The 26,409-nt window shown below is 27.6% G+C and overlaps 1 protein-coding gene across 1 annotated transcript in view; it reads right to left on the bottom strand.

Annotated features, from left to right (window-relative positions):
• Positions 1 to 3,448: 3,448 nt before the first annotated feature.
• LOC129959784 (regulator of G-protein signaling 7-like) overlaps positions 3,449 to 26,409 on the bottom strand; it is a 203,831-nt gene continuing 180,870 nt past the window's right edge. Inside the window, exons 12-16 of the mRNA XM_056072679.1 lie at positions 22,028 to 22,153; positions 12,359 to 12,433; positions 11,680 to 11,791; positions 10,417 to 10,509; positions 3,449 to 5,677 (exon numbers count right to left, since the gene is read on the bottom strand). Of these exons, the coding sequence (XP_055928654.1) occupies positions 5,630 to 5,677; positions 10,417 to 10,509; positions 11,680 to 11,791; positions 12,359 to 12,433; positions 22,028 to 22,153 (454 nt within the window). The 3' untranslated portion in view covers positions 3,449 to 5,629. The remainder of the gene's footprint in view (positions 5,678 to 10,416; positions 10,510 to 11,679; positions 11,792 to 12,358; positions 12,434 to 22,027; positions 22,154 to 26,409) is intronic.

The raw sequence follows: 26,409 nt of genomic DNA, 5'->3' as shown, positions 1-26,409 counted from the left end.
AACACTGGAAAACGCCAAAAGCACGTTCAATGAAACTGCGGTAGACGCTCGAGAGTCCAGATTATCACTGTGAATTTTTTCTTTCCTTTTCGTTAAATATGATTTATTGAATATAATCTGGCGGTTTCTTCTTATGATAGAGACGCTCGCTTAGATAGGGTTGAGGAAAAGATAGTTTCAAGAGTAGATAGTTTCATGTTTAGTAGCCATCACTTAATAGGTATTTCCAATCGTATATTAAGCCTTTAAGTACAGACTATTATTGCGGTTTTTAAAAGGGCAGGACATAACTTTGATATAGCAATCCGGATATTACAGTATTATGAGATTTTAAACTCTAGTGGTCTTAGTGATGAGCAGGTCAGTATTTCGATCATTTGAAATTTTTAATACGACAATATCGACCGATTATTGCGTGATAGAAAAATCACCAACTTTGGTATGTAATTTCTGTGAATCTGGATATATGAGAACAGTATCTCAACTGTAATATTATCGAACATAATAATTATCCTTATCGAAAAAGTTTTTTTTTTATTATTAAAAAATAGTACCTTTTTGAAATGTTATATTCTGTTAGAATCAGAAAAATGAAATTTGTGGTCGTAAGAGATAAATATTAGGATATATAATTCTACAACAATATATAAAAAATGAATTTTTATGGCAAAGAATTGAATGGAAAATATGTATAATTCTGTGAAACAATTTCACATGATTATTTAAATAAATTAAGAAATATAAAAATAAAGAGAAGTTAGGAATAAAAATTAGCTTATCGATGATATCAAGTAAGTTAATTGTTGCTAAAAAAAGGTTGTGAAAAATCCAATTAATTTTAATTGCTAATAAAATATTAAATATGTCTTTAAGTTATTTTCTCATTTAAAACATTCTGATTTTATTTTCTTTCAACTAAAAAATGGTTTTGACGCATGAATATTATGTTAATTAATAAAACATGATACATATTATTTGATCGTTTTTATCATTGTAACATATTTGTTGATGGGCTACTGAAATTTTTTATCATATTAATTTATTATATTTAGAGCTTAAAAATAAGTTAATTATCAATTTAAATTAAATTTTTCTACTATAGCACAAGCTACAACTGTTGCAGAGTTAGAAAATTATTTACTTTTAAATTAAAAATAAGAAAACAATTATCATAAAAAAATCTTGATCATTAGTACACTAATAAAAGTGTTATTAAAAACTGCTTTAAATTAAATATTATTACTAAATATTTGAATTGCTGTCGTTATAATTCAAAGGGTTAAAAATCCTTTGAATGCATTTATAATTGCTAATTAGTTGGCAGATATAAAAGAGAAAGAGACGGGATTAGGAAAAAAACATCAAATATCTTGTAGAGGTTTCTCGAAAGACGGGTGATTCATATAGCTTAATCGATATTTTTAATCGATTCGTAAAATTCGTACGTGAATTGTTTATGAATAATTTATTTTTGTTATTTTTCTTTTCTATGAAAAATGTAAATTATTCATAAGAATTTCAAATTTTATTTTTCAGTCTTTTAATTTGTGCAAAAGATTGATAATAAATTGCAGATAATAAAAAAATTGCAGAAAAAAAAGAATTATTGATTTTGCCTTTGTTATCCTGAGATAAAAAAGGAAATTAAAATATTTTTGAAATGTACATATTCTTTCATACTTTTACTGGATTCAACTGATTAAGAAATTTTTTTAAAAAATTAATTAGTTTGCATATCATTTCTTTCAATATTTTAATACTGTACTATTTCATTATAATTTAGATGTTCTCCATTTTGCGTTTTCATAGCAGAATTCACAAATTTATTTATTTTTAAAATTTTCCATGCAATATAACAAATATACAAATGCCATGAACAAAGAGTTGATTCACAGTGTTTTTTATTAGAAACGAATAAAAATTTGCCTTTATAATACAAGCAAAATAGTTAATTAGTTAATAGAAAAATCAATTTAGTTTCTCTGAAAACCCAACTATTTTATGGCTAAAATGCACTTGAAAATGCTTAGATTTTTTTTAGTATTCGTATATACCTATTTGTGTTTATGTTACTTTCGTTAAATGTCAACGTTTATTTTTCTTGTTTCAAAATGCCATATGTTTTTTCTTAGCTGCAATCTTCTATAATATTTCCTCAATGTGTAGGGATCGTAAGATAGATTTAACAAGTTAATGATATTCTAGAAAATTATTTCAAAAATGATGATTGTTTCAACATTTTTACCCAACATAACCCAACATGTTAAAATTCTAGGAGTTATCTTGAAATTAGCGAAAAGAGAAAAAGTTGGATTTAATGTTGTAGCTTATCGGGTATTGATGCATTCATTTTTAATATATTAGTAAATGACTTGTAAAACGTCTCCATGAAAAAATGAAATTGAACGAAAATCGCTTTAATTATGTGGTTCAGTTTGTCAATTTGCACACATTTTGAAAACGTTTATTTTTCTGTTGAACAATTATTACTACTTATAATTATTTAATGCTCTTGTGGCTTTATGTGGGAACGCCTTTACTTAAAATTTTAAAGTAAAGTTTTCATTTATAATTATTTTTGTTTTTTTAAAGTGCATTGTTATACGTGTTTGTCCAGAATTGATACTTGGTATTCAATATCTGTATCGTGTTTGTGCACATATAATTTGAATAATGTAATTTAATTTTGAAATTTCAAAATGGATCTGAATGGTATATTTAAATATTTCTAAAAATTCAAAATCAGGTCAAATTTAAAGTAACAATATTTTTTATAATAAAATGTTAAATTATTATTTGTAAGTGAAAGTTCCAAATACTCTAGGGAGCAGGAATCACATATAACACACTTATAAATCATTTATACATTCACAAATTTACTAGCATATAACATCTTCCAAAATTGATAAATGTTATATGATGACATATTGTACATTTTTTTTCTTATAGCTATGGGGCAATAAGGCATTTTAAATTCTCTAAAATTTTAGTCACTAGAAGAAGAAAAATTTAGTCACAAGTTGCAAGAAGCATGTGTTATGTCACAAAAAAGATATATTTTTGAATTTATCTGAAAGAAATTTGATTTCTAGACTAATCTATCTATTTCTTTCTTTCTTAGTTGATATTTTGGTTGTGTTAAATAAACTGAGTTCAAGTGCAGATATAACTATGAAATAAAAATGAATAAACAACACTACTTTTTAAAAATTTATTTTTATAGTTAGGATATTTTGAAAATCAAATCAGTTGTAAAATAGTATTTAACAATAAAGTGGTTTAATTATCAAGATTTTTAAAGGAAATTACTTTTCATTTAAAATTAAAAACTTACAGAAAAACAGTCATATATATATATATATATGTATTTTTTTTTCTTTCTGCTTATTAATAAAGTATACATTTCAATAATGTTAACTATTATGCAATATATTTTATGGGCCTTTATTTCAAGCAACTAATTCAAAATATCTCTATATTTGAGATACACTGCTGGATACTAAATCAAATCATACATAATTATTTAAATAAATCTATTGGAAAATTTCTTTCCCAAAAATCAATTATCCAGAACTTTAGCACATTGAATGAATTAAATACCGCAACAAAATTTCTTAAAATCTGTAACTAGACTCCATTGATTCAGTGCGTTTATATGCATTTTACGAAACAAAATAAATTATTCTTTAAAAGATGAATTTTTAAATATACTTTAAGCAACTACATATATCTAAAACTTATATTCATTAAATAAATGAAAGAGCATTTATTGAAATAAGAAGCAGTGCGATTACTTTTTCAGGTACTGGAACGGACTACATTTAACACATTTTTTTTAAACAACGTCGGCAGTTTACAAAAATCACTGTTTCTCATCTTGCTTATTCATTCCATCACAGCTAGCCAGTTACTCGTCTTATAGTATAGTCAATAAGTTCTCATATGCTTATAAAATTCAATTCGCTCTTTTAAATATTTCTTTAAATAGTTCCTTTAATTTATGTTGGCATAATTATATTTCTTTTAAATAAATGAAAGAAAGGAAATGAATGAAATGTGTACGATTGATTAACTGTTTTAGGGAAATGTTATGTAACAAAATGTTTAAGGAAGGAATCGGCGCACAAATCCAGTATATATCAAATGCAAAAAATAATGTCTTTAATATACTTGTAATAAATAAATTAAAGTTTTTAAAGCAGATGATACCCATTATTAAAAATACTTATCAATCATTAAATACAGGAAAAATTCGTCCTAAAAAATACATCAAAATATCAAGGACAAAAAAAAACATATTAACTCTTGTGCTATGAATTAATTGGAAAAATCTTGTATACCAATTTACATAGCATGTCATCAGAGCATATTAGTAAATATGGAGAATTCTTTCATACTGAAACCTAAAGAACTCTACAATTATCGTGTTTATAGGTATGCACAATTTATAATGATCTTAAACGTAATAATGTAAACATATGTAATAAAAATTAAAAACAAATTTTTGAATTACATTTTTATACTCTTGCACATACTGCATACAATGTATGTTTATGGTATTTGCTCAAAATTTGTACATTTCAACAAAATTTTGAAAGAAATCCATTCATAGTCATTCTGGCTCCCTTTATCAATACAAGAGCACACGTTAACTAAAAACATAAAGAGTTGGAAAAATAAAATTTGACATATTGCAGTAGTTTAGAAATTATAGATCATATCAGATTTTGTGTCTAGTATTTTTTTCAATCTTTGAGGGCAAAGATGTTCTGGATATTAATTTGGACTTTCCATATTGTATTACAAAACGTTTATGAGCTAGATTCCAAATTGATAATCCTAGAACTCGTGTTTTTGACACTCTTGTATGAAGTTCTCAATTTTTATGAGCGTGAGAATGAGTGTTCACACTATTATTTGGCATTGTTCGACGAAGTTTTGAGAGAATACTATCATTTGTTTATAAATTTGACTTTGGGAATTTAAATTATGGAAATAAAAGTTTTGAAAGGAAAGTAATTTTGATTGCAAAAATTCGAGGATCCAAATGCATCATTGTCATTGATATCACGTCATTTTTTAAATGACAGTATCAGAGCCTTGTATATAATATAATCAATGGTCATCAATACATTCAGTTCAGTTCTGTAGACATTCTGGCGATTACCAATTAAGAAGTTTTTACTCAAATATAAAACACGGTTTTTTTTTCTACACTCCATTCTTGAACCAAGTGTTGATTTATTTAAGCAATAAAATTATTTAAAAACGATTTCAACTTTGATATTATGAGCTATCATCAACCACCAATAAATAAATAAATATCCGATATATAAACAAGTTATGTGTAATAATTAGACCTGAATATATGTTTAATGTAATAAAAATGATGTTTATTAAATTCTCCATTTAATACTGAATTTGAAACCGTATGAGAACTTATTGACCACTAGTAATCAAAGATCTTCACTCAAAGAATCTTGATTATTTTTTTATGAAAAATATATATGTGTATATCTTCCCCAATTCATAGATGATAAGATGTTGATATATTAAAATATTTGGCAATAATGAGATTTTAACACAATGGTTGGTTCTTGATGTGTCTTCAATTGGGGTGATATGTATACTAGGATCCAATGCTCAAACTTGGCAGTTTGGGGATAAAGAGCTTGCTCTGAAAAGATAAATAAATGAAAGATTAGACACTAAATATATGGTTTGACAAATAGTAGGTTCATTTCGGCCATTGTTTATAAATTTTATGTAAATCATTTAACATATAACTTCAAATTTTCAAGCATTATAGCTTGTTATTTTATTCATTTCACATACTCTTAATTGTGTATATGAAATTCTCTAATAAAAATCAACCCAATAACATCATAACGATATTAAGAACGAAGATGAGTGGCTCATTTACCGTCTCCATTTCGCGGTATTGTAACTTCACTTTATTATTTGGTTGGAATTTGTACAGACATAATACATCTGTTTAACATTTCTGTTTAATTAAAACTGCATGCACGTTTCTGTTTAATTAAAAAATCTCGCTATAATACTTGATGAAACAATGAAAACTATTTGACTCTCAGGGCAACACTGCAATCTATTGTTTAAAACTAGGTAAACTTTATTTTTAAAGGAACTCTCAAAATTAGGGAAGCATTAGCACGAATTATAAATTAATATCATTAAAAAGACAATTTTTAAGTTATGAAACAGTTTTAAATTCACTTTTGTACAATAATATTTTTGAAAATTTGTAGCGGAAAAGATACAAAATTCTGACTAAATTCTAATTAATTTAATTTCCGATTAATTTTTTTTTAAATCTCTTCAAATTGCACATTCTCATATTCCAAGGTATCTGCATGTCAGGTGTGGTAGTTATAAATCAAACAATTTGCTTGTAGAATGCCTACGCACAAACACACATCCATCTTTATTGTTAGTGAAGATATCTAGAAATCTTTAAATTTATAATGATTCCGATAATTGAAGATTTCACGTTTCGAGAAATGAAAGCTTACGATTCATCAGTATTTTGAAATATTACAGTGAATAAAGTAATTTTCTTATGAAATATATCTTGATGGCTCTTTTCTTATTCAAACATTTTCTAGTTTTAATTTTTTTTCTAAATTTTAGGACAAAAAAAGAACAGATACACACAAATGCTTTTTAAATGAGTGAATATTTAAAATTGACTGTCCATGTGGAATGCAATTAAAATTTAAATGAAGATTTAGTGAAAACGTAATATTTAACATTTAAAAACATTATTAAAACAAAATGCAATAATTTTGAATATTTTCTAGTACGTTGAAATTATACTAATTAATATTCAATTTAATAAAATGCGTAGTATATACAAAGAACATTTAATATCCACCAGAATCAAGTAAGGCAAAAAAATATTGATATGAACTTTATATACAAAAATCAAATCAAATATAATATATTTTGTTTATTTATTTCACATTTCTAACAGACTACTTTTAATCACGTATTTGATATGCGAAATCTTCCTAATTGTTCATCATGAGGATTCAGAAAATATTTTATGTGTGAGATAGTTAAATGAGATTAAGTATAATAAATATTCCGTACAAATCAACGTCACCACAACTGCCTATTTTATAAAATATGATGTTTATTCTTTGTTTTATATTTTTTAAGACACAATTTTCCTATTCTAATTTCTAAGTGTTGGATGGTTTAAGACTTTTGTCTTAATTTTCGATAAAATATTTTCTGTATTTTAATACATTAATAAAAAAGCAATTTAAAAAGTATTTTCTATTTTAATTGTTTTCTGCTTTTTATTGTTTCCTATATTTCATGATTAATCATTTTATTACTGAACTTTTTGCTGCTTTTTTTTTCAATTTTATGAGGAGCTTGTTGTTTTGAACCAAAAAACAAATAAAATTAGGTGACTAATGGAGATTATTTTTAAAAATATTAAAAACATTTATTATCTTTGCATAAGATCACGAAAACTAAGTGAAAGATTTATTAGCAAATTTCAATGAATAATATCAAATAAATAAAGATGCATTTATCTTAATAGGTATCATCATTTAAATTTATTTTATTCAATATCTTATATGAGAACATAAACTCGAAAAATTTAAGATATTTCAATAATAATTACGGAGTAATTATAAATATATCATAAATGAACATAAATAGATTAAATGTTCAATCGATCGCCACTTTGAAACTGATTTCTTGATAAATCCTTTAGATGATGTTTACAAATAAACTACAAAACAAATATAAGCCTCGTCACAGATTTTTATCAAATCAAATCATTGAGCTTCAAGGCATCTCTAAAATTCATGCATCATAATTTTTTTTCTCAGAAAATGAAATGATTTATTACCTGACACGCGTTTATACTCAAAAAAAAAATGATTGATGCATTTTCGTCTAACCATTTGGGATAAAATAATGTGGAATTTGCATTTGGTGTCAAATATTTCTTAAAAATTCTTCTAAATATTGATTCTGCAAAATCCATTATCTTACATCCGAAATATTTGATAAAGGTATTAAAAATTTAAAAGAAAAGACGTATAGCAAATGAGATCTTTTCAAATATTTGCAAAATTATTTTTTCTTCTTAATGACAATAATAATCAAGTTATTACATACTTAAATTATTTTATTAAAATACAAATTATATATGATGTATGAAATAAAAAAACACACTCTACTTAAAAACTTTCTAAATTTATAGCTACTTAAATACACACATACACGCACACTGACATCTATCTACCTTTCTCTCTTTCTCTCGCTCTCTCTGTATATATATATATATATATATATATATATATATATATTAAAACGATTTTTAATTTTCATAAAAAATTGCCAATTACAAAATAAAAATGCAATCTTATTCATAAAAATTGAAATGATTAAAAATTAAAGAGTTAAAATCAATAATTAATCACTGTGTATGGCACTAGAAAATTCATCTTAGAAAATGCATCAATGGTAACTATTTCAACCTTTTATCTATTCTACTTAATAGTAAAATTGTTATTTAATGCATTTAAGGACATTTTTTCAAAATTTCTATTTTTGGAAGCAAGAAATTTAGCTATTTTATTTGTTTCAAATGACATAACCAATCGCATATATGATTTTGCAGAATAACTAGAAATATTGAACATCCAATCCAATATATACGGTGATATGGAAAATTCAGAGATTGTCTTTTGTAATCTTCTGAAATGCGTCCCCTCTCTGGTTTTGAAATCGCCACAATGAAGCCTTGGACAAGCAAGTCTACATATTCCTACAATGGGTGGTGGATAATTTGGTTTAGTGTTGAGTAAACACGCTGTAGATTTCAAAATTTCGTGATTTGGCCAAGAAGTCAGTTTTCTATAACCCTGTGGGGTCAAGTATAATCGTAAATCAAAAGAAGATCTCGTTATGTCTATTTGACAAGGTAAAGAAAATGCTTCAAAAATCTTGTGTCTCACCATGTATTTGCAATATCGCCTTTCTAGATGGTATACAGCTCAGCAAGTTTAATTGTTTTCATTCCTACCCAAACTGTTAACCCATCACAGGATTCCGTACCTTTTCTTGCACAAAATTAGTTATGTATCTCTTATAATGTTGTCTCCAAATGAAGATACATGATTATACAGCTCCAAATAAAACATAAATTATTCTCTGCTATAACTGTGAAAATTCATTCCTCTATAACGGTTTCCTGTAGTTTCTCTCAAACTACGAATATCGACCCTTCCTACAGTTTCTATCAGAATTTATCAATATTTACTAGAGTTTCTGTCAGAATTCACTTCAAAAAATACGATGCAATTCTTTTTCTTTTTCCATGAGTTGTCATCTTCATCACTCCCTCCTCCCCTTCCAAGTAAAATCTTGACTTTACCTCTTATGAGTAATTCGGAATGCTTCAAAGTGAGAAATTAAACTTTGAGGCTTCCAACAAATATTCAATCTAATTTTTATGTACTGATTTTTAGCTGACAAATTCATTGACAAGCAACTGATTGTGGCAAATCAATTTATTCAGACATTTCTTATTAACTCTTCCCACAAACATCATGTACACAACAGACAGCATAATCCAGGATTCTGAGTCTACTGACAGTTTCCTTACATTCTGAAATTTACCAATTTTGACATCAATACTTCCATTCCCCATAAAGAATATAAATTTTAGAATCTCTTTAAAGTACTGCAAATGAATTAGAAGATTTCAGTTATATTTTAGATTCTCGGTGAGAACAGTTTTGGGAAAACTTGGTGAAACTTTACTATATTATTATTATTTTTTTTATTATTCGATTTATGAAGGATACATTAATAATAAATATTTTATATGATATAATTTAATTATAATATAATACGATACTTTGAATTTTTTTCAAAGCTTATTTAAATATTTTTATCTTTGAAGAATTCTTATCTACAAAATATAATGGCAATTGCTTGAAATCATAATCTTACTTTCATCTCTCAATTTTATATAATTTTATAATTCAGATAAAATTAAGAGATTTTCTGTCTTCTATATAATTATCCGCGCTCCTCGGCATTATTGCTATTACTCTAAATACTGTCAATAATGCTATATGTTGTTTCTTGCATCGCTTCAACTGAGAAGTGATTATTTTTCACAATAAATTTATCTAGCTGTCTTAAACACCTGAGCCAAATTTGGTTTCCTTTGATAATTCTCGCTTCCAGATTTGGTAATTGCCGTTTTCCCACATTCATACCCCGGTAAATTTATTATTATTACATATATATATATATATATATATATATATATATATATATATATATATATATTATGCTTATCCTTTTGTTTATAGTAGTATTCTAATATATATCAGAATTGAAATAAATCATGCATACCTTTTTCTTGGTTCCATTTAAGTATTCTTTGTAAAGTTCTGATCTGAGATATCTGGCGTAGCTGTCATTTTTCATGAGTAAGTAAAGATGAGACTGTAAAAAACAAAGCATTTATGGAATCCAAAATATTATTAGTAATTAAATACGAATAGAACGACTAGAAATAAAACATTTGAAGAAAGTAATTTGTTTATAAGACTCTGTAGTTTTTAAACAAATAATTACATTCTTACAAATAATTATTTTCATAATTTACAATATTTTTTCATTTAAATTTTCTGTGCACTCTTCTATTTGAATCGGAGAATAATTAGAGCATAATATTATGAATTTTAATAGTATAGAATTTTAATAATAATGAGAATAAGCAAGTGCAAAAAAATTGTTTTACATTTTTCATTTCCATTTGAAAAATGCTGCCTACCATTGCACATAACATTTAGAATATAGCAGTACATTATTTTGCTATGAAACCACATGGATTGATAATATTACAGAAACGTCCATCCAGTAGGTAGACTATGAAATATCCAACAGGATCAGTAGTTAATAACGATGGTTTCTTCCATTAAAAAATACAAAACCGGAAACAAATCACATAACACAAAAATGCACTTTCAGAAATCAACAACACAGAAGAAGCAAATATTTACTAAATAATTGAAACAGCACGAATCAAGCAGAGAAAAGTAGATGGAGAACCACATTGTAAAGAAAAATTTCGCTGGACTACTCGCTTGAGCTCCACTCAACTCATAGATCCTCCTCGTTGTGTGACTCAATTTTTTATAACTGCCGTTTCAGATCAACGAATGTTAAAGAATAAATGGCGGAACATGAGGGTTAATAAGTATATCGCAAAGATCCTCAAGCTCTCCAAGTGCTTCACTTTTCCTCCAAGTTCTTCCAAAGTCATTGTCAAGTCGCTAAATAGCCGCCAAGTTTGCAACAAAATCAGGATCATTGAAATGGCATCCATTCATTTAATATACTTTTGAGCTATCTGTAAAACTCTCTTCTGTGCTAGGAAGTAAACTGCATATTTGAAACAATATTACAGACTCGAGAAAATACTATGTAAAGCTTTACTATGAATTATAAAATAATTGTACTTCAATTATTTCATCTCTTCAAATATAAAATCAGGCAAATGAAGAAAACGTCTAATTTTATGAAAATATTAATGATTTTCTAGTAAATAAGTGATCAGATACAGAAAGGAAAAAATAAGTATCCTTCTGAAAATCAAAAGTGTTTGCTTACAGCAGCCGCATCAAATGCCCATCTGTCAGGTTTTTCTACATTCTTCTTTGTGACATCATAACTTCTGGAATCGATGTTGACAGGAGTGTTGGCATCAGCTTCTAAAAATTCACTGCAATATAAAATTTAACAGTCAATTATGACATTGAACAACGAAAAAAAAATGTCCTTGTTTTGTAAGCTAATAATTCTGCTAAATGTATAGAAAGTATTAAATAAAAAAAACTAGTTGTCATATTCTCGCTGAATACCAGGAGATTCAACCCAAGTACAATAATACGTAGAAAAGGGAAATCGTTAACAAAGAGCCTTTCGTATAATTTCCTAATTAGAAAGAAGTAAATACTTGTAATTTTACGAGAATTTTAAGAGACTGCAAACTGCAACATTTTTTCACCTTGAAAGTAAACCTTAATTGTTTCTAATAATAACAGTGATCCCCAGAATTTTTTCATCTGCATATTATTTTATGATTTCTTTATTTAAAAAAATCTTTTTTTTCTAAGTAATGTTGATTCTGACATATATAAAAAATGTTTGATATTATATCTATTTTTAAATTTATTTTGTAAAATATACTCGGATAAAGCATATCGAGCATATCCAATAATATGCATGTAAAGGTGCACAAAGTGAATTTAAATATTTCGAGTATATGTACGTTTTCTTTAGAACTTACTTCCATATTTCTCGTACTTTGTCTTCAACCTCAGTAGCATGGACCTGCTTTAATTCTTGAACAGCATCGTAAAATCTAAAATTAAAATTAAAATTTTACTTCATAAACTTATTTTGAATTTGGTACTATTGTTACAGAACATTTTTAGATAATAAACTATTCCATGATTGGATTAGTTAAATTAAATTCGTAGTGAAATTCTGTAATTATTAGAAATCCTCTTTGTGGAATTGCTTGTTATGCAACTAGGAAAAAAGGAAAACAAAATAATTTCTATTAATTTCATTTTATTTGTTTTACAGGTGGTGAAGGAATGTCAGCCATCTAACTCTCCGACCCACAACGAAGGCACACGGATTTAAACCAAAAAAAAAAAAAAAACTGAATGACCGGACCGCCGCAACAGCAACATTGGCGGGAACTGTGGTTGAGTCCCAAGGGCCCTCACCGGCCACGGTACAGTCCTCCCCGAAGGAAATACGTCCCGTCATCGATGGAAGGAGTCAGATCCCCCACCTATTAGTGTACCCTCCAGGGTGGCGAGATCCAACCACCATGCCGGAAGCATCTCATCCTCATTTCGAGGTGCCCCCCCGGGGTGATAGTGGTGAAGGAAAAAATGTTTTATTGATGACAATTAAAAATGTTTTATTTGGGACTGGAAAAACCATTAAATATTTTAGTTATATTAATGGTAAGTTACACAAAGGGTATTTTGTAACTATATTTGAGTCAGGACCTTAGATTTTTCTTGCACCAAGTCCAATTATATGATAGATCTTTGGTGCTTACAGACATCGAAACTTGAATTCACCGTTCCCAAAGACGAGATTTTTTTATCGTTAGACTACCGCCATCTCAAAGGAATAGCGTAAACTAGCAGTAACGCAGAGAAGTAATTGATTAACAATAAGCATTTCATTCTCGGGTCTATAGAAGACACTCAGCACTTGGATTTCAACATTGGATTGCTTTGAAGAAGGTCCCATTGCGTTTTATTTCGAATTTAGTGATATAAATTTGTTTTGTAATCAATAAATAACTATTTCAATTTAAATCCTGTATGTCATATAATTTTTAATCTTAAAAGCGTACTAATAATTAAAATTACTTTTTAAAAAAAATTTATACTTTAATTTTTTTTTTAAATATGGAATATTAAATATGATATTAATAGGAAGGCTATTTTTTCAATTTATTTAATTATGATCCAAAAGAAGTATTTAAGACTTTAGTAAACTGTTCTATACTAGACTATAGTAGACTATACTATTACAGAAGTAAAAATATGCAAATGGCACATTGTTAAAGTAATAAAAAAAATTACATAGATTTTAGAATGCGTCGAAACTGAACTTTAACAAAGCCGAAAATTATAAAAACTAAAGGAACTCAGGATATTATTTATTTTCACGATTGGTAGAAATGTTGCGAATATGGCGACAGCTTAGTATTGTGTCCTTAATTCTAACCAAAAATATTTAAATACCAAATCTCATTAAAAACAGAAAAAAAGTGTTTATAAATGGACAGATAGTAAAAATTTGTGATGTTATTTTTGCTTCTTAAGTGAAAATGCAACGATAGATTTCAGGTTATTAATTTAGTGGATTTTAATAAAAACATCCTATGCGAAAATTAAAAACAATTTCTGAGTTTTGAAAAATCTCAGAAGAAAGTGATTAAATATTTTACGAAATAATGGAAACTCGACATTTTCAGGATGTAAAAAATTAATCGAAACAGGAACGTTCTTAAATAGAAATTTAAGAAAGTCAGGGAATAAAATGAAAATTGGATAAATCTAGACATTATATATTTGAATGACTTGTTTGTGAAAGGGAATATTTTGAAATGATTTTTTATTTGAGAAAATATATCATATCAATTTAAAGTACCCGGAAATCGAGTATACATTTTGGATGATGGAAATTGAAATTTGACATAGAACTACAACTGGTGTAATACAATCTCATAGCAGTTTTCTTTATATTTAATCAATTCTTTTTCGTGTCATTGTGTTTTCAATGATACGAAAGAACAGACGCAAAAGGCGTTCGACTTCTTGATGGACTGCATTTTCTATTTTAAAAGAGATCTGCATTTTAAATACTACACATGTGTACCAAATTTAAACTATTTAGCTCTTAACAACTTTTTAGTTAACATGCATGATTTATGGTGTTCACAGATATAAATCCAAAAATATAAATACTATAACAGACGGATATAAATCTAAAAGTGAGTCTTTCGAACTTATTTAAGTCTGAAATGGAGCAATTTGTCCCGATTCGGATTTTTACATTTGAATCTGTTACGTTCTGTTTATATCAAATACAACAAAGTAAAAAAAAAAGCAGAAAAAAAACCCGATGTTTTAAATGGATACCTTGAAAATTTAAATTATGATGTGCGAGACAAAATTAACCATTGAAGGAAAGTATTTAAATGATTTAAAATTAATTTTAAAGTACACATTATGAAATAAAAATAAAAAGGAAAATTCATCTTCGAAGTTAATGCTGAAGAAAACTTTATTTATCTTCAACAATGGTAGAAGTATACGAGTGAAATATCTGCGAAAACAATTATTCAATTTATTATTTTTCTCAGGTTTAATTAGATTTTGAAGCAATGTTATCAAAATATTTGGTTAATATATTTTAATTTTCTAAAATTTTCTTTTCGAGATTTTTTAGCATATTTTTTTTAATTATATGAATTACTGTTTATCTTCCCTTTTGACATGCTTGTTAAAATGGCATTTTTAACCGACATTTGCACTCACTTCATGCGGTGCTGATTTTAGAATTTTTTTATAATGATTAATTTGAAAACAACAATAGATTAATACAATGCATTCATGTCATAATTATGACTGAATCAATTTATTTTAAATTATCTTGCATCTGTGCAAGTAACTTTAATGATTCTTTTTTTTTTAAAAAAAGGACTTTAAATTGCATATGTTTATAATAATGAATTATTATTTAAAATGTTAAAGTAAAAATATAAGAAAATCAAAGACATTTCAAATTTCGAAACTTCTTAATGCAATAATAATTTAGGCTTGATACATCTGATTTTAATGTCTTCTTAATTACATAGTAACGATAGCGTGTACACAATAAAATGGTATATCATATCAACGAGTGTAATTACAAAATAGGCAACTAAATCAAAGAAAAACAAATTTCATAAAACAAATATTCCTTTAAAAATTATATTGCCAGTTTAAAAAATTATTTGTCTCACGGCTGAATATAGATAAAGTGCGAACTCCGGACAATATATGCAAGCCAAATCGTGAGACTAAGAATGCAGTTTATCTGAAATCTATTATCGATAGTAACTTACTGTTAAGTAGAGTCTACGGTGTACAATTATCATACAGTTATCATTTAAGAATTAGAAATCTGTACAATGTAGAAGTATATGTGTTTAGTTTGAACATAGGACATGTTGTAGATATTGCGGCTACTATAAATATGCATATTCATTTAAGATCTTATGTGTTATGCTTTCCACTAATTACATTTGCATGCAACAAGTTGGGAGTTTCAGGCTTAAAAGATAAAGCAATGAATTTAATTTATAATGAGATAATTTAGATAAAGTGATTTAGAATGGCAAAATAATGACATCAAAGAAATTCAAAAATTATATACACTTCTGGAATTTCCAAAATTGGCTAAACATTTCTCTAATTCTAATTCACTAAAATTAGAATTGGGAGAGAATCATTTATATATTGGAATAATTTTATACTATATTATATAAAAACATGCAACAGCATCTTTTTAAGATGTTAGTCTATTGATTAATTAATTAAGTGTTGAAGTGCAAAATTGAAGAATCCGTCTTCTTAAAGTCTAAAGTTTCATCTCTTTAGGGAAGAATAAAATACTGTGAAAAATAAAGTAATTAACTTGCATTTTTGTGACTGACTTCACTCTTATAACATATATAGAAACATTCAGACAGCAAATACTTTTTAACTTGTTAATTCTGTTCATAATTTGACTAGGTAAACAAGTTCACCATTTTTTAACAGGAAATGATCTTCTTAACATATTTTAATTTCTTATTTGCTTAAATCTGAAAAATTATTTGTATACGATATTTGTTGCATTCCTTATTCAGAAAAAGTGAATCCCTTTTCTATTATTTAAAATCTTGTTTATAAGTATGAAGAACAACCCTTTGTCAGATATTTTTCATTTTCGCTTTTGTTATTAAATAGTAATTCACTGGTAGTTTTATCTTCTTGAACTATATATGATAACTATTTACGGACGGGAACAAACTATTTTATTTTGGAACGCACTTTATTTACGAATCAAAACACTTAAAGTGTTGTTTGAATTTATTTGCAGTTTTCACAATTTATAGATCTTTACATGAATAAATATTCTACTGACTGTTTGCAGTAAGATTTAATTGGGCATATTATCCTCACAATTTTTCGAAAAAAATGACTTTTTATTATAAAAAATAAAATAAATTTTAACTATAGTTCATTAAACATTTTTTTTTTCAATATTAAAATAAACATTAAAAAATTGTTAACATTTTTATATCTTAATTTCATTTTGTAAGAAAACCTTATGACTTAAAAACTTTCGGGACTATTTCTATTTGACAAATAACCTAATGATACCTACTGATTTGTAGGATAGCTTATTTATGCATTGCTTATTTTGAATGGCAAAAGTCAAATATAAACAAATCACTATATGAGTTTTTCATACAGCTTCATTAAATATTTTTACGGCAGCATTTTATTCAACTATTTGCTAATTAATGGAGTTTCAAAACATTATTAGAAATGCTGTAGAGAGAGCTTGCTGTATCACCAAAATCTCAATCCAATCATAGAGAAGAATGTGCAGAAGAAATAAAGAAATAAGTGTGAATTTAAACTTTAATCGAATGACAAAAATAAGCTTAACCGTTGGTAAATGAGTAATCATGATCTTTTACTTATAGAAATTGATGATCATTTCTTTCAAAATTATTTATATCACAAAAAGGGTTTTTACATTTCTTTAAAACCCGCTAAAGTATCTTTTTAATGATATCAATATCCTTTTTATGAAATATTTTCTTTATTTTTAATATTTTAAAATTTAATTTAATACATAATTATTATTTTTTATGCTAACCTTTTAATTTGTACCCACAGTAGTTTATAGCAGATTGATTCAATTTAATTCATATTTTTCAGTCATAACAAAAAATAGGCTGACAATTTCAAAATATATTAATAGATTAATAGCCTAAAAGTAAATAATCTGAATAACAAGTTTCTTAAACTAATAAAACATTTACAAACATTTCAATCTTTTGAATGAGGTATACAATTTAAATTAAACTATTGTAGATTTTAAGAATGCTAAATTTCGTATCAAAATTTAAAACCAACCCTAATTTTTTAAATATAAATTTAAATACTCATTTTATTTCAAAAACTCTTTTAAATATTTTTAAAATTACAATTTTAAAATCCTATTAAATGTTATTCCTCACTATTGGACCCAAGAATACATCGAAAATTATTGTTTCAAAAATTTAAGCAAAACATTGATTTGATACAAATTAGCAAAAACATGGAAGCAATTTCTAATGTATATGGTTTAAAAGCATTAAGAAGAAGTTGATTATTGCTATTAATTTTGTTTTGGTACTGTTCTCTGCTGTGATACTATTGCTCTGAATTTAGCGATTAATCCTCTGAATCTGATTAATGCTCTGAATTTAGCGATTAATCCTCTGAATCTGATTAATGCTCTGAATTTAGCGATTAATCCTCTGAATCTGATTAATGCTCTGAATTTAGCGATTAATACCCTGAATCAACGAATATTTCATTCAGAAAAACCGCGAGTGAAAAGCTTATGTATATAAAAGACGGAATGAAACTAAATTTTTTTTTTTTTTTTTATCATTTCCACATTAACCCTTTAAAGAGACATATTTTTCTAGTCATATTATGTTAAAATATTTTGAGGCTTGAAATTAGAATAAGAAAAGGGATTCATTTAGCTTATTAGATATATTTAATTTGATTAATTAATTAATTTGGTTAATTAATAATTAAGTAAAAAAACCAGGACACATCATTTTGTGTGAGGTAAAGAACTGAAGCATCTAAGTTTTTGTCTTTCTAAAAAAAAAAAATGTTAGAACTTATGCCAACCTGCATCATTTTATACAAAGATTGATAAATTTGTTGGGAAGCATACTTCCCACAGACCTAGAAAGGGTTTAAATACAAATGAAGAGCAAATATCTTTAAATCTATTCATAAGAGAATTTAAGAAACAAGATATGTAAACAACCACAAGAAATATCAACTTGTTTGCTTAAAACTACAAAAAAAAAAAAAAAAAAAACGAGAGTAGAATTGAATAGACCGAGAGGTATCTGTCATTTGGTAGCGAGTTTCTAAATGCCATAATCAATAAAGGGGAAAAAACTGGATCGCTTAGATGGATTTGTATGCCTTTGGTATAGTTTCTGAAACTGGCCAAGGATCAAGCTTAGTAAATAAAATTAATAAAAAATTTAAAAAAAGCACCAACTAAATGGACTTGTACGTCTTTGGTATGATTTCCGTAACAGACCAAGGATCTTGTTTAATAGACAAAATAATTAAAAAAATGGACAATCTAAAGGGATTTGTGCGCCTTTGGTATGAAAACAAATATCCTTATTCCGGAACGGGCCAAGTATCATGTTTACTAGACAAAATTAAAAAAAAAATAATAATAATGCGAATATGTTTTTACGTCTTTGGCATGATTTCCAAAATAGGCCAAACATAATGTTTAGTAACAAAATGGTATTGCATCGTTAATGATGATGTGGAAGCTATTTGTTTCAGTGGAGTGACTTGCAAATTTATTTAGTGGACCAGAAATGTCTGAAAAACTATTAAGAAACACTTATCAATGATTTACGTCAGTTCAGTGAAATTTATTTGGAAAATATTGTACCTTCCAACAATACAAGCCATGATTTTAAGACAATGATGCCGTGATTTTGTTTCAACTTTACGCCTGTTTTGAACTTGTCATCAAAAGTCATGAATTCAACTATTTGGGAAACGTGGGAGGTGTCTTCACATGGTCGGCTTATTATAATTCTAAGCATATTCTTCACTTGAAGAACTGAAAGAAAATGATATAAATGGGATGTCGTTTATTTATAACAATTTATATTTATAAAAGAATTTATATATATTTATCTGCTGTTCCCAGACAAATTTGTAGCATTAACAATCTTAAAATATGACACATTTTCAATAAATGTTAAACAAAGGAACATCGGGTCCTAATTTGTGAATTTGATTAAGAGGCAATTTTGTTCATTATTTTACATTGCTTGGAGATTGAGACTTAAAAGTACAATAAAAGATGTCCGCGAATTTCGCTAAAATTGTATCGAGCAATAATAATAAAAAAAATTCTTGAAACACTCTCCTGCTATCATTAATTGTTTTTTACACATTTTGTGAGAAATCAATGAAGAAAAATTCGAGTTTAACGATGGCACTAAGTGATTTAGTCTAGCCATTTTGGATATTTATCACGTTTTATTACACCGTACGATTGTATCTGATTATCGTTGAAATATATTAAGGCATTATCGGATATAATCATTAATTACCTTTCTAATGATATTTATTTTGAGCATCCAACATAATTTACTGTATTTAGAGATTAAAAAAACATTTAATTTTTCGAAAAAAATTTAGAATTTAAATATAATTTTAAGGCCATTATTCGAAAACTTCTTATTTTGAGACATTGAAAAAAAATTTCCATTCTTCACTTAGTTTCAATTAATAGTTTTTCGATATAGCTCTGGGAAACGCAAGGGGACGGGATTCATTCTCCGCTTATACGGCTATAAATTATTGAGTCCATCTGAGGAAGATTTGCAAGACAGAGTGTAAGAACTATTGGAGTGTCAGTCCAGGATACCAACCGTGGATTTACATCACACTGAAAAATAAAGGACAGCCGTTTCACTCGCTGAGAGTTAAGAAGTAAAAGATATAAATTACAGATACCTTCAATTGTAGAATAATATACGCTGTGCGCAAGAAACAGTAAACCTCTCATGTGAAATTAAACATTTAAGAATTAGGGTCTTTTTTTTTAATATCCGTGGTTTGTCTGGGGCCATTTTTAATAAAACTCGACAAATGAAAATGAAAAAGAAAATAGTCGAAGATGTCGAATTTCATAATGTGTAATAGAAGTTTAAGCTGATCTATTCGAAAATTCATCGTTTTTAAAAAAGAATTGCGTATATAAATGAATTGCATGGAAATTAAGTTTGATTATATCGTTTAAAATTAATTATTCCGCTTAAAAACTGTTAAAATTTTATTTCTTCTACTTGAATTATGGATTTCATACGTCTTAAGTCTATTATTTAAAAAGAGATTGATTGAAATCATTTACATCCGTGTGATATCATTCTACTAGCAGCTTTGATTCAAAATAATAATAAACCTGCAGCATTAATTATTTTAAACAATGTGCGAAGATTCTATTCCATCATTAAAAAATGAAACATTGTCTCGTTTTAAGGACGAATCTTCAAGACGTTGCAAGAAATCATGAATATTATTTCTACTCATTTTGAATTCTAATTGTAGGGTTTCCAGCAAGCATTTTAATTAATTTATCTCTTTTTTAAACGTATTTCCATTTTCAGTAATTTGTGTCTTTTTTATCCCCACTTGACAATATGCTGTGAAGAAATAAGGAACGCAAACTTGCAAAATCCTTAATATTCTTGGATTTCATTTTCACAACTTTAGTTTACGGTGTGATTTTACTGCCAATCATTTTATAACGGAAATACAATGTAAGTAGTGCTTTCTTCTACAGACTGTGTAAGCAGGACCAACTCGTGCAATTTCCAGAATTAATAATAAATTACAGACTTTTCCTTTTTATTAAAATTATAGAACAACGTTATTAATTTAATTTTTAAATACTTTATGATTTAAATTTGTGATATATTTGTTTGATTGGTTTTATTTAATTCGATAGTTGAGTTAAAATATAAAACAAGATTTTAAGAAATATAATTTTAAATATACAACTTTCAGCATATTTATGAACAGAGATTTAAAGCAAGGAAAATATTTAAACTTTTACTCAAAATTTTTTCTGTTCTTAAATTTAAGACTTATAATATATATATAAATGCTTAACTATATATTAACATGTTCCTTATCGCTATTATTAACATAGAACAAGATTTCTAAAAATTGATAATTTTCATTCATTAAACCAATTTTTGCTGCATATAATTTCAATAGTTACTCTTATAAATTCTATAATAAGCAATTTTTAGAAGTTTACTTTGAAAGTTTTAAACTAAAACTCAATGTATGCAATTTAAGGTATTTAAAAGTTTTGAAATTTGCCTGTGTAATCTCGCTAGACTCAAACATGTTAAGAATAGAGCTTATTGACATGTTGGTAAAGCAATTTCTTCGACATAGAAGTTATCCGCAAATCTTTATTAGCCGAGAAAATGAGATTTGAACCAGTTCAGCAAAGACCTCATTCGAGCGGAAGCTAACGATAAGCGGTAATCAATCATGCTATGCTAACAGCGTCTGGGGAAGCTGAGGAAACTTACTTCAGGTTTTCAGCGCTGAATTCTTTCTCAAGGAACTTGTAAAACTGCTCTTTCCCTGCGGGATCCTTCAGTAGTTCCTGGAGAGAGAATGCCCATCGCTTGACTCGACGTGCACTCACTTCTTTCCTGAAATCATAAATAATTTATTAAGCTGAATTAGTTCAGTTTTTTAAATTAAATATATTATAAAGTCATTCTGTTGTTTCATGATATACTGCAAATTTGAACAGAATTCCATTTTTATTGCCGCATTTTAAAAGACGCGTCTCTATTTCAATTGGCTTTGCCATTGATTTTTTTTATTCTACCAATAGCCAATATGCGCTTCGAAGTTCTAAAAGTTCTAAGTATTTGCCGTTTTATATTTATTTTTTTAATGAATTTATTAAAAAAATATGCTGAATCGTTCTAATTTGTTGCTGGAAAATGTTCGGTTATGCATATGACAAATAAAACCTTATCTCATTTCATTATTATACAAGTTGTAATTTCAGTGCTGCTTGCATTCGATACTGATCACTCTTGGATTTAATATTATAATCAAGTGTAACTATATATTATATTTGCCATGAAATATTCAAGAAAATGTCGTTCCAATGTATAATTACGAAGTTGTAATATTTTTTTTTCTGCAGTGTTGGGCTCATTAAAGATTTAATGGCAATTTTTAATGAATGTCATGCCAATAGCTCCTGACTTTGGCGACCATTTTGAGATTTGTCGACGAATTGGGGGCAAAAATGAAAGTTCTGAGAAATACAAAAATTATGGCAATATCCCTAAATTTTTGAAAATAGGCTAAAATAATAAGCCTATTTTCCTCTTTACATTTAGAACTCCTGGTAGTTCATCAAGTTAGTTTCCTTCTTATCTTAGCCGGTTTACTTTTTCATGACTGCAAAGTGTCCATAATAATCATGGCCCAGTAAAAAATTGTTCAACTATAAAAGATAAAAACATATCATCATGGGGAGAAATGCTTTGAATGAAGTAAAAAAAAAATGATCTATGTTATACGAGTCAACAATTGCAATGCTAAAAAATTTATAACATTTAAATTTTTATAATACTGTCTTGTTAATCGTATATAATAAAAAAACATAAAAAAATATATTGATAATCTAAAACATTTAATTAAAAAGATATATTGCTTTGTGACTAAAATTTATCTAATGTTAGTTGTTTAAGATTCATCAAGGGTGAATTCATATTTTTTTCAAGGAACAGTTCTGAAAAGATAAAACTGTTTTTCCTAAAATGCTAAATTATTGCGGCATTATTTAGACAGAAAACTGATTAAAATATAACAAAATTTGTGCAAAAAACAATATGATGTAAAGAAATAATAAATGTTATTTAAAAAAGGATAAATATTATTTAAAAAACGATTGCAATAGAGATTTTTACAGATTTTAAATGAAAATTGGTTTACACAATGTTTGCTTCAGCTGATATACAGAAATGTATTCACGAAAAGAAATCTCCTTGCATTTGATGCAACATTGTTGTCACTCAAGATTATCAGGGCCCAATAATAATGCTTGTATATTCTGCTCATCACCTGGATTCTCTTCATGAATCTTGATGTTTTAAATTCGTGAATTGAAGTAATCTTTTAAATATGGGGGTAGTGGGAACATACTACAAAGATTACCATATCCAATTAAGATTTTTATATGCATGTTGGTCAAACGTGAATAAAATAGTAGTGGATAAAAATTTTTCTGAGATGCTGTCTGATCGTTCTGAAGACACTATTATTTTATCAGCAAAAACGAAGAAAAAATCTAATTCAAATAAGGTAATTAGGCTTACATTATGTTCCAGGACCGCCACTTTAGATGAATAATAATATCACTTTTGCATAAATAATCCACATTCTTTGAGACGAACAATTATTCAAACTTTTCACGCACATATATAAACTCAAATAACACTTAGAATTAAAGACATCTTAAATTTTAGTTTACAACTGACTGAAATACAGCGGCGCTGCTGTTGGATTCCAAAGTCCAAGATGGGAGGAGTTTGTGACAGACACAAAGAACAATTCCAATTCTGACTAAACCAAAAAGAAACATTTTTTCTTTATATAAGCAGACGATAGACCAAATAATAACCATAATTTTAGCAGATGTCAAAGCATTATGCAACAGAAAAAGATGACCCAAATAATATATTATTCTATATTCCGCTAATGTGACAAACTTGTAATTTTGCTTCCCAGCGCGAATAGTGTCATCATGAGAAAGATCGTTTTACAGTCATCTATATTGGAAGCTGTCGGATGCCGAGCCAGTGATTCCAGAGCTTGGCGGCATAACTTAGCGACGATTTGGCTACGAAACGAATCTGGCGACAAAATGGATAATGCTCAAAACTCTGAGAATTTTGTCGACCCGTCCATTAGGAACCGAGATACACCTGATTGGTCTAGAAGATTCTAGCTCCAGAACTATAAAAGACCGGCCCTCTCAAGCTACGGGGAGTGAATAGTCTCCCGACAAGTAACGAGCCTTCCAGAGAATAGCGAAGCAACGGCGAATTACCAGCGTTGTGTGGAGCGAGTAATGAACTGCTGTGTGCCGAATCCTGTTGTCTACTGTGGAGGCAGCGTCGTATATTGTGCGTAGTATCAAGTTGTGAGAAGTAGTGAGTCGGCAGCTAAAGCGAGAGAAGACAGTGAGAAATTCAGCCGTTGGTGAGAGCGTAGAGCGAAGCTCTGAGGATCCCATATCCTGCTGGATTCTGTCTAGTCGCTTCGTGTGCTGTGGACGATTACTACATGTCTGCGACTGTGTGCTGTCCTGTGTTCGTCTCAGCTGTAAATATTTGTCGTACGTGTATTCGTCGTCTTTGTGTACTCGTGTCTTCGTGTAAATAAACGTCGTCGTTGTTTTCTACTTTCGCCTGCTGATTGTGTTCTCACACCATACACCCACTATCAAAAAGAATCCGGCGGTGAGGAAAATCTGTAACAATATTATTATATATTCCACTGCAAACATGAATGTTTATAGTGAAATTAACATTAAAAAATGGGGTACATATTTAATTATTATATAATGAACTATTCAATGTTTTTTTAAAGCATTGCAATTCCATCTGAGGTGAAGTAATTGAAATAATTGTACACATTATAAAACTTTAATAGATGCATTTTAATAAATAATCTCAACTTTTATACGATCCTTTAAGAGAGTTATTTTTATCCAAATAATTTAGCTGTTAAGACCCTCTGAGAACTTATACTCAATTTTTTTGTAATTTGATCAGTTTTAACTAAGAAAAAGTTAATTTTTTTCTTCCAGAAGCATGATTAGAGTGTCAAGAATAGTTTACTAAAAAGTGTTGAAAAGGTAGGGGGCTGAAAATATGTAAATGTTTTGGTTTCTTTTTTCAGTATTGAGCGTATTAGCTGCAACAACTAAAAGAAAATTCTTTCTATCATCTAAAGGCTTTTTTCAATTAATTGTACTGACTATCTCTAATATTTTTGAATTCAGTTATTGCATCCAAATTAGGGTGCACATCCTGCATTTTGTCTTACTTATAAATGGTTGAAAAGCATTTCAAGAAATTAACCAATCAAAGCAATGGAGTTATTAAAATATAGAACTAGATTATTATCAAGTTTCCATTGTAATGAAACAATTATTTGAAACTGCCTTTCTGTATTCTGCAGGAAAAGGATGCTTTAACTCTAAATTAATCATCGATATAAATTCTGATATATATATATATATATGAGAATTCAAAAACATAATATTTTGAAAAATATAGAATTATGGGCCATTAGCTATAAACTTCTAGTATTCTAGCATACGTCTTAATGACCAAATCAAAAACAGAAATTGGAAACTTTTTTTTATCAAGCTTTCAGATATGTTTCATGTTGTTTTACGGAATCGGAAAAGACAGTTTTGATAAAGATAGATTGTTTTGTTCGGCGTTTTTAGGATTAACGCTTTTTGTTGTTCGTTGCCCGCGATAAAAATTGTCTTAGAGAAAAAATAACTGAACGATTCGGTCTAAGACAACTTCATTCTGTCTAGACTTATATTTGTCCGAAGGGCGAAAAAGACAGAAGATATCTCCGGTTCTTTAAGATAAATAAAAACAAATGAAGAGCGCTTACTAGATATTTCTTCAACTGATTGGTTCCGAAATGGTTTTCAGAGGGATCTTCCTTTTTCCTTACCGGCTATTATGTCTCCATTAAAAATAGTTGCGTTTTATTATTTTTTTACTCAATAAAAATACAATGCTGAATAATATCGAATTAACCACAATATTACATAGTATAACCACAATATTATATACTATAACCACAATATTATATAGTATAACCACAATATTATATAGTATAACCACAATATTAT

Source organism: Argiope bruennichi, chromosome 2, assembly GCF_947563725.1.
Source record: "Argiope bruennichi chromosome 2, qqArgBrue1.1, whole genome shotgun sequence".
Lineage (NCBI taxonomy): Eukaryota > Metazoa > Arthropoda > Arachnida > Araneae > Araneidae > Argiope > Argiope bruennichi.
This window is presented reverse-complemented; position numbering and strand designations above follow the sequence as displayed.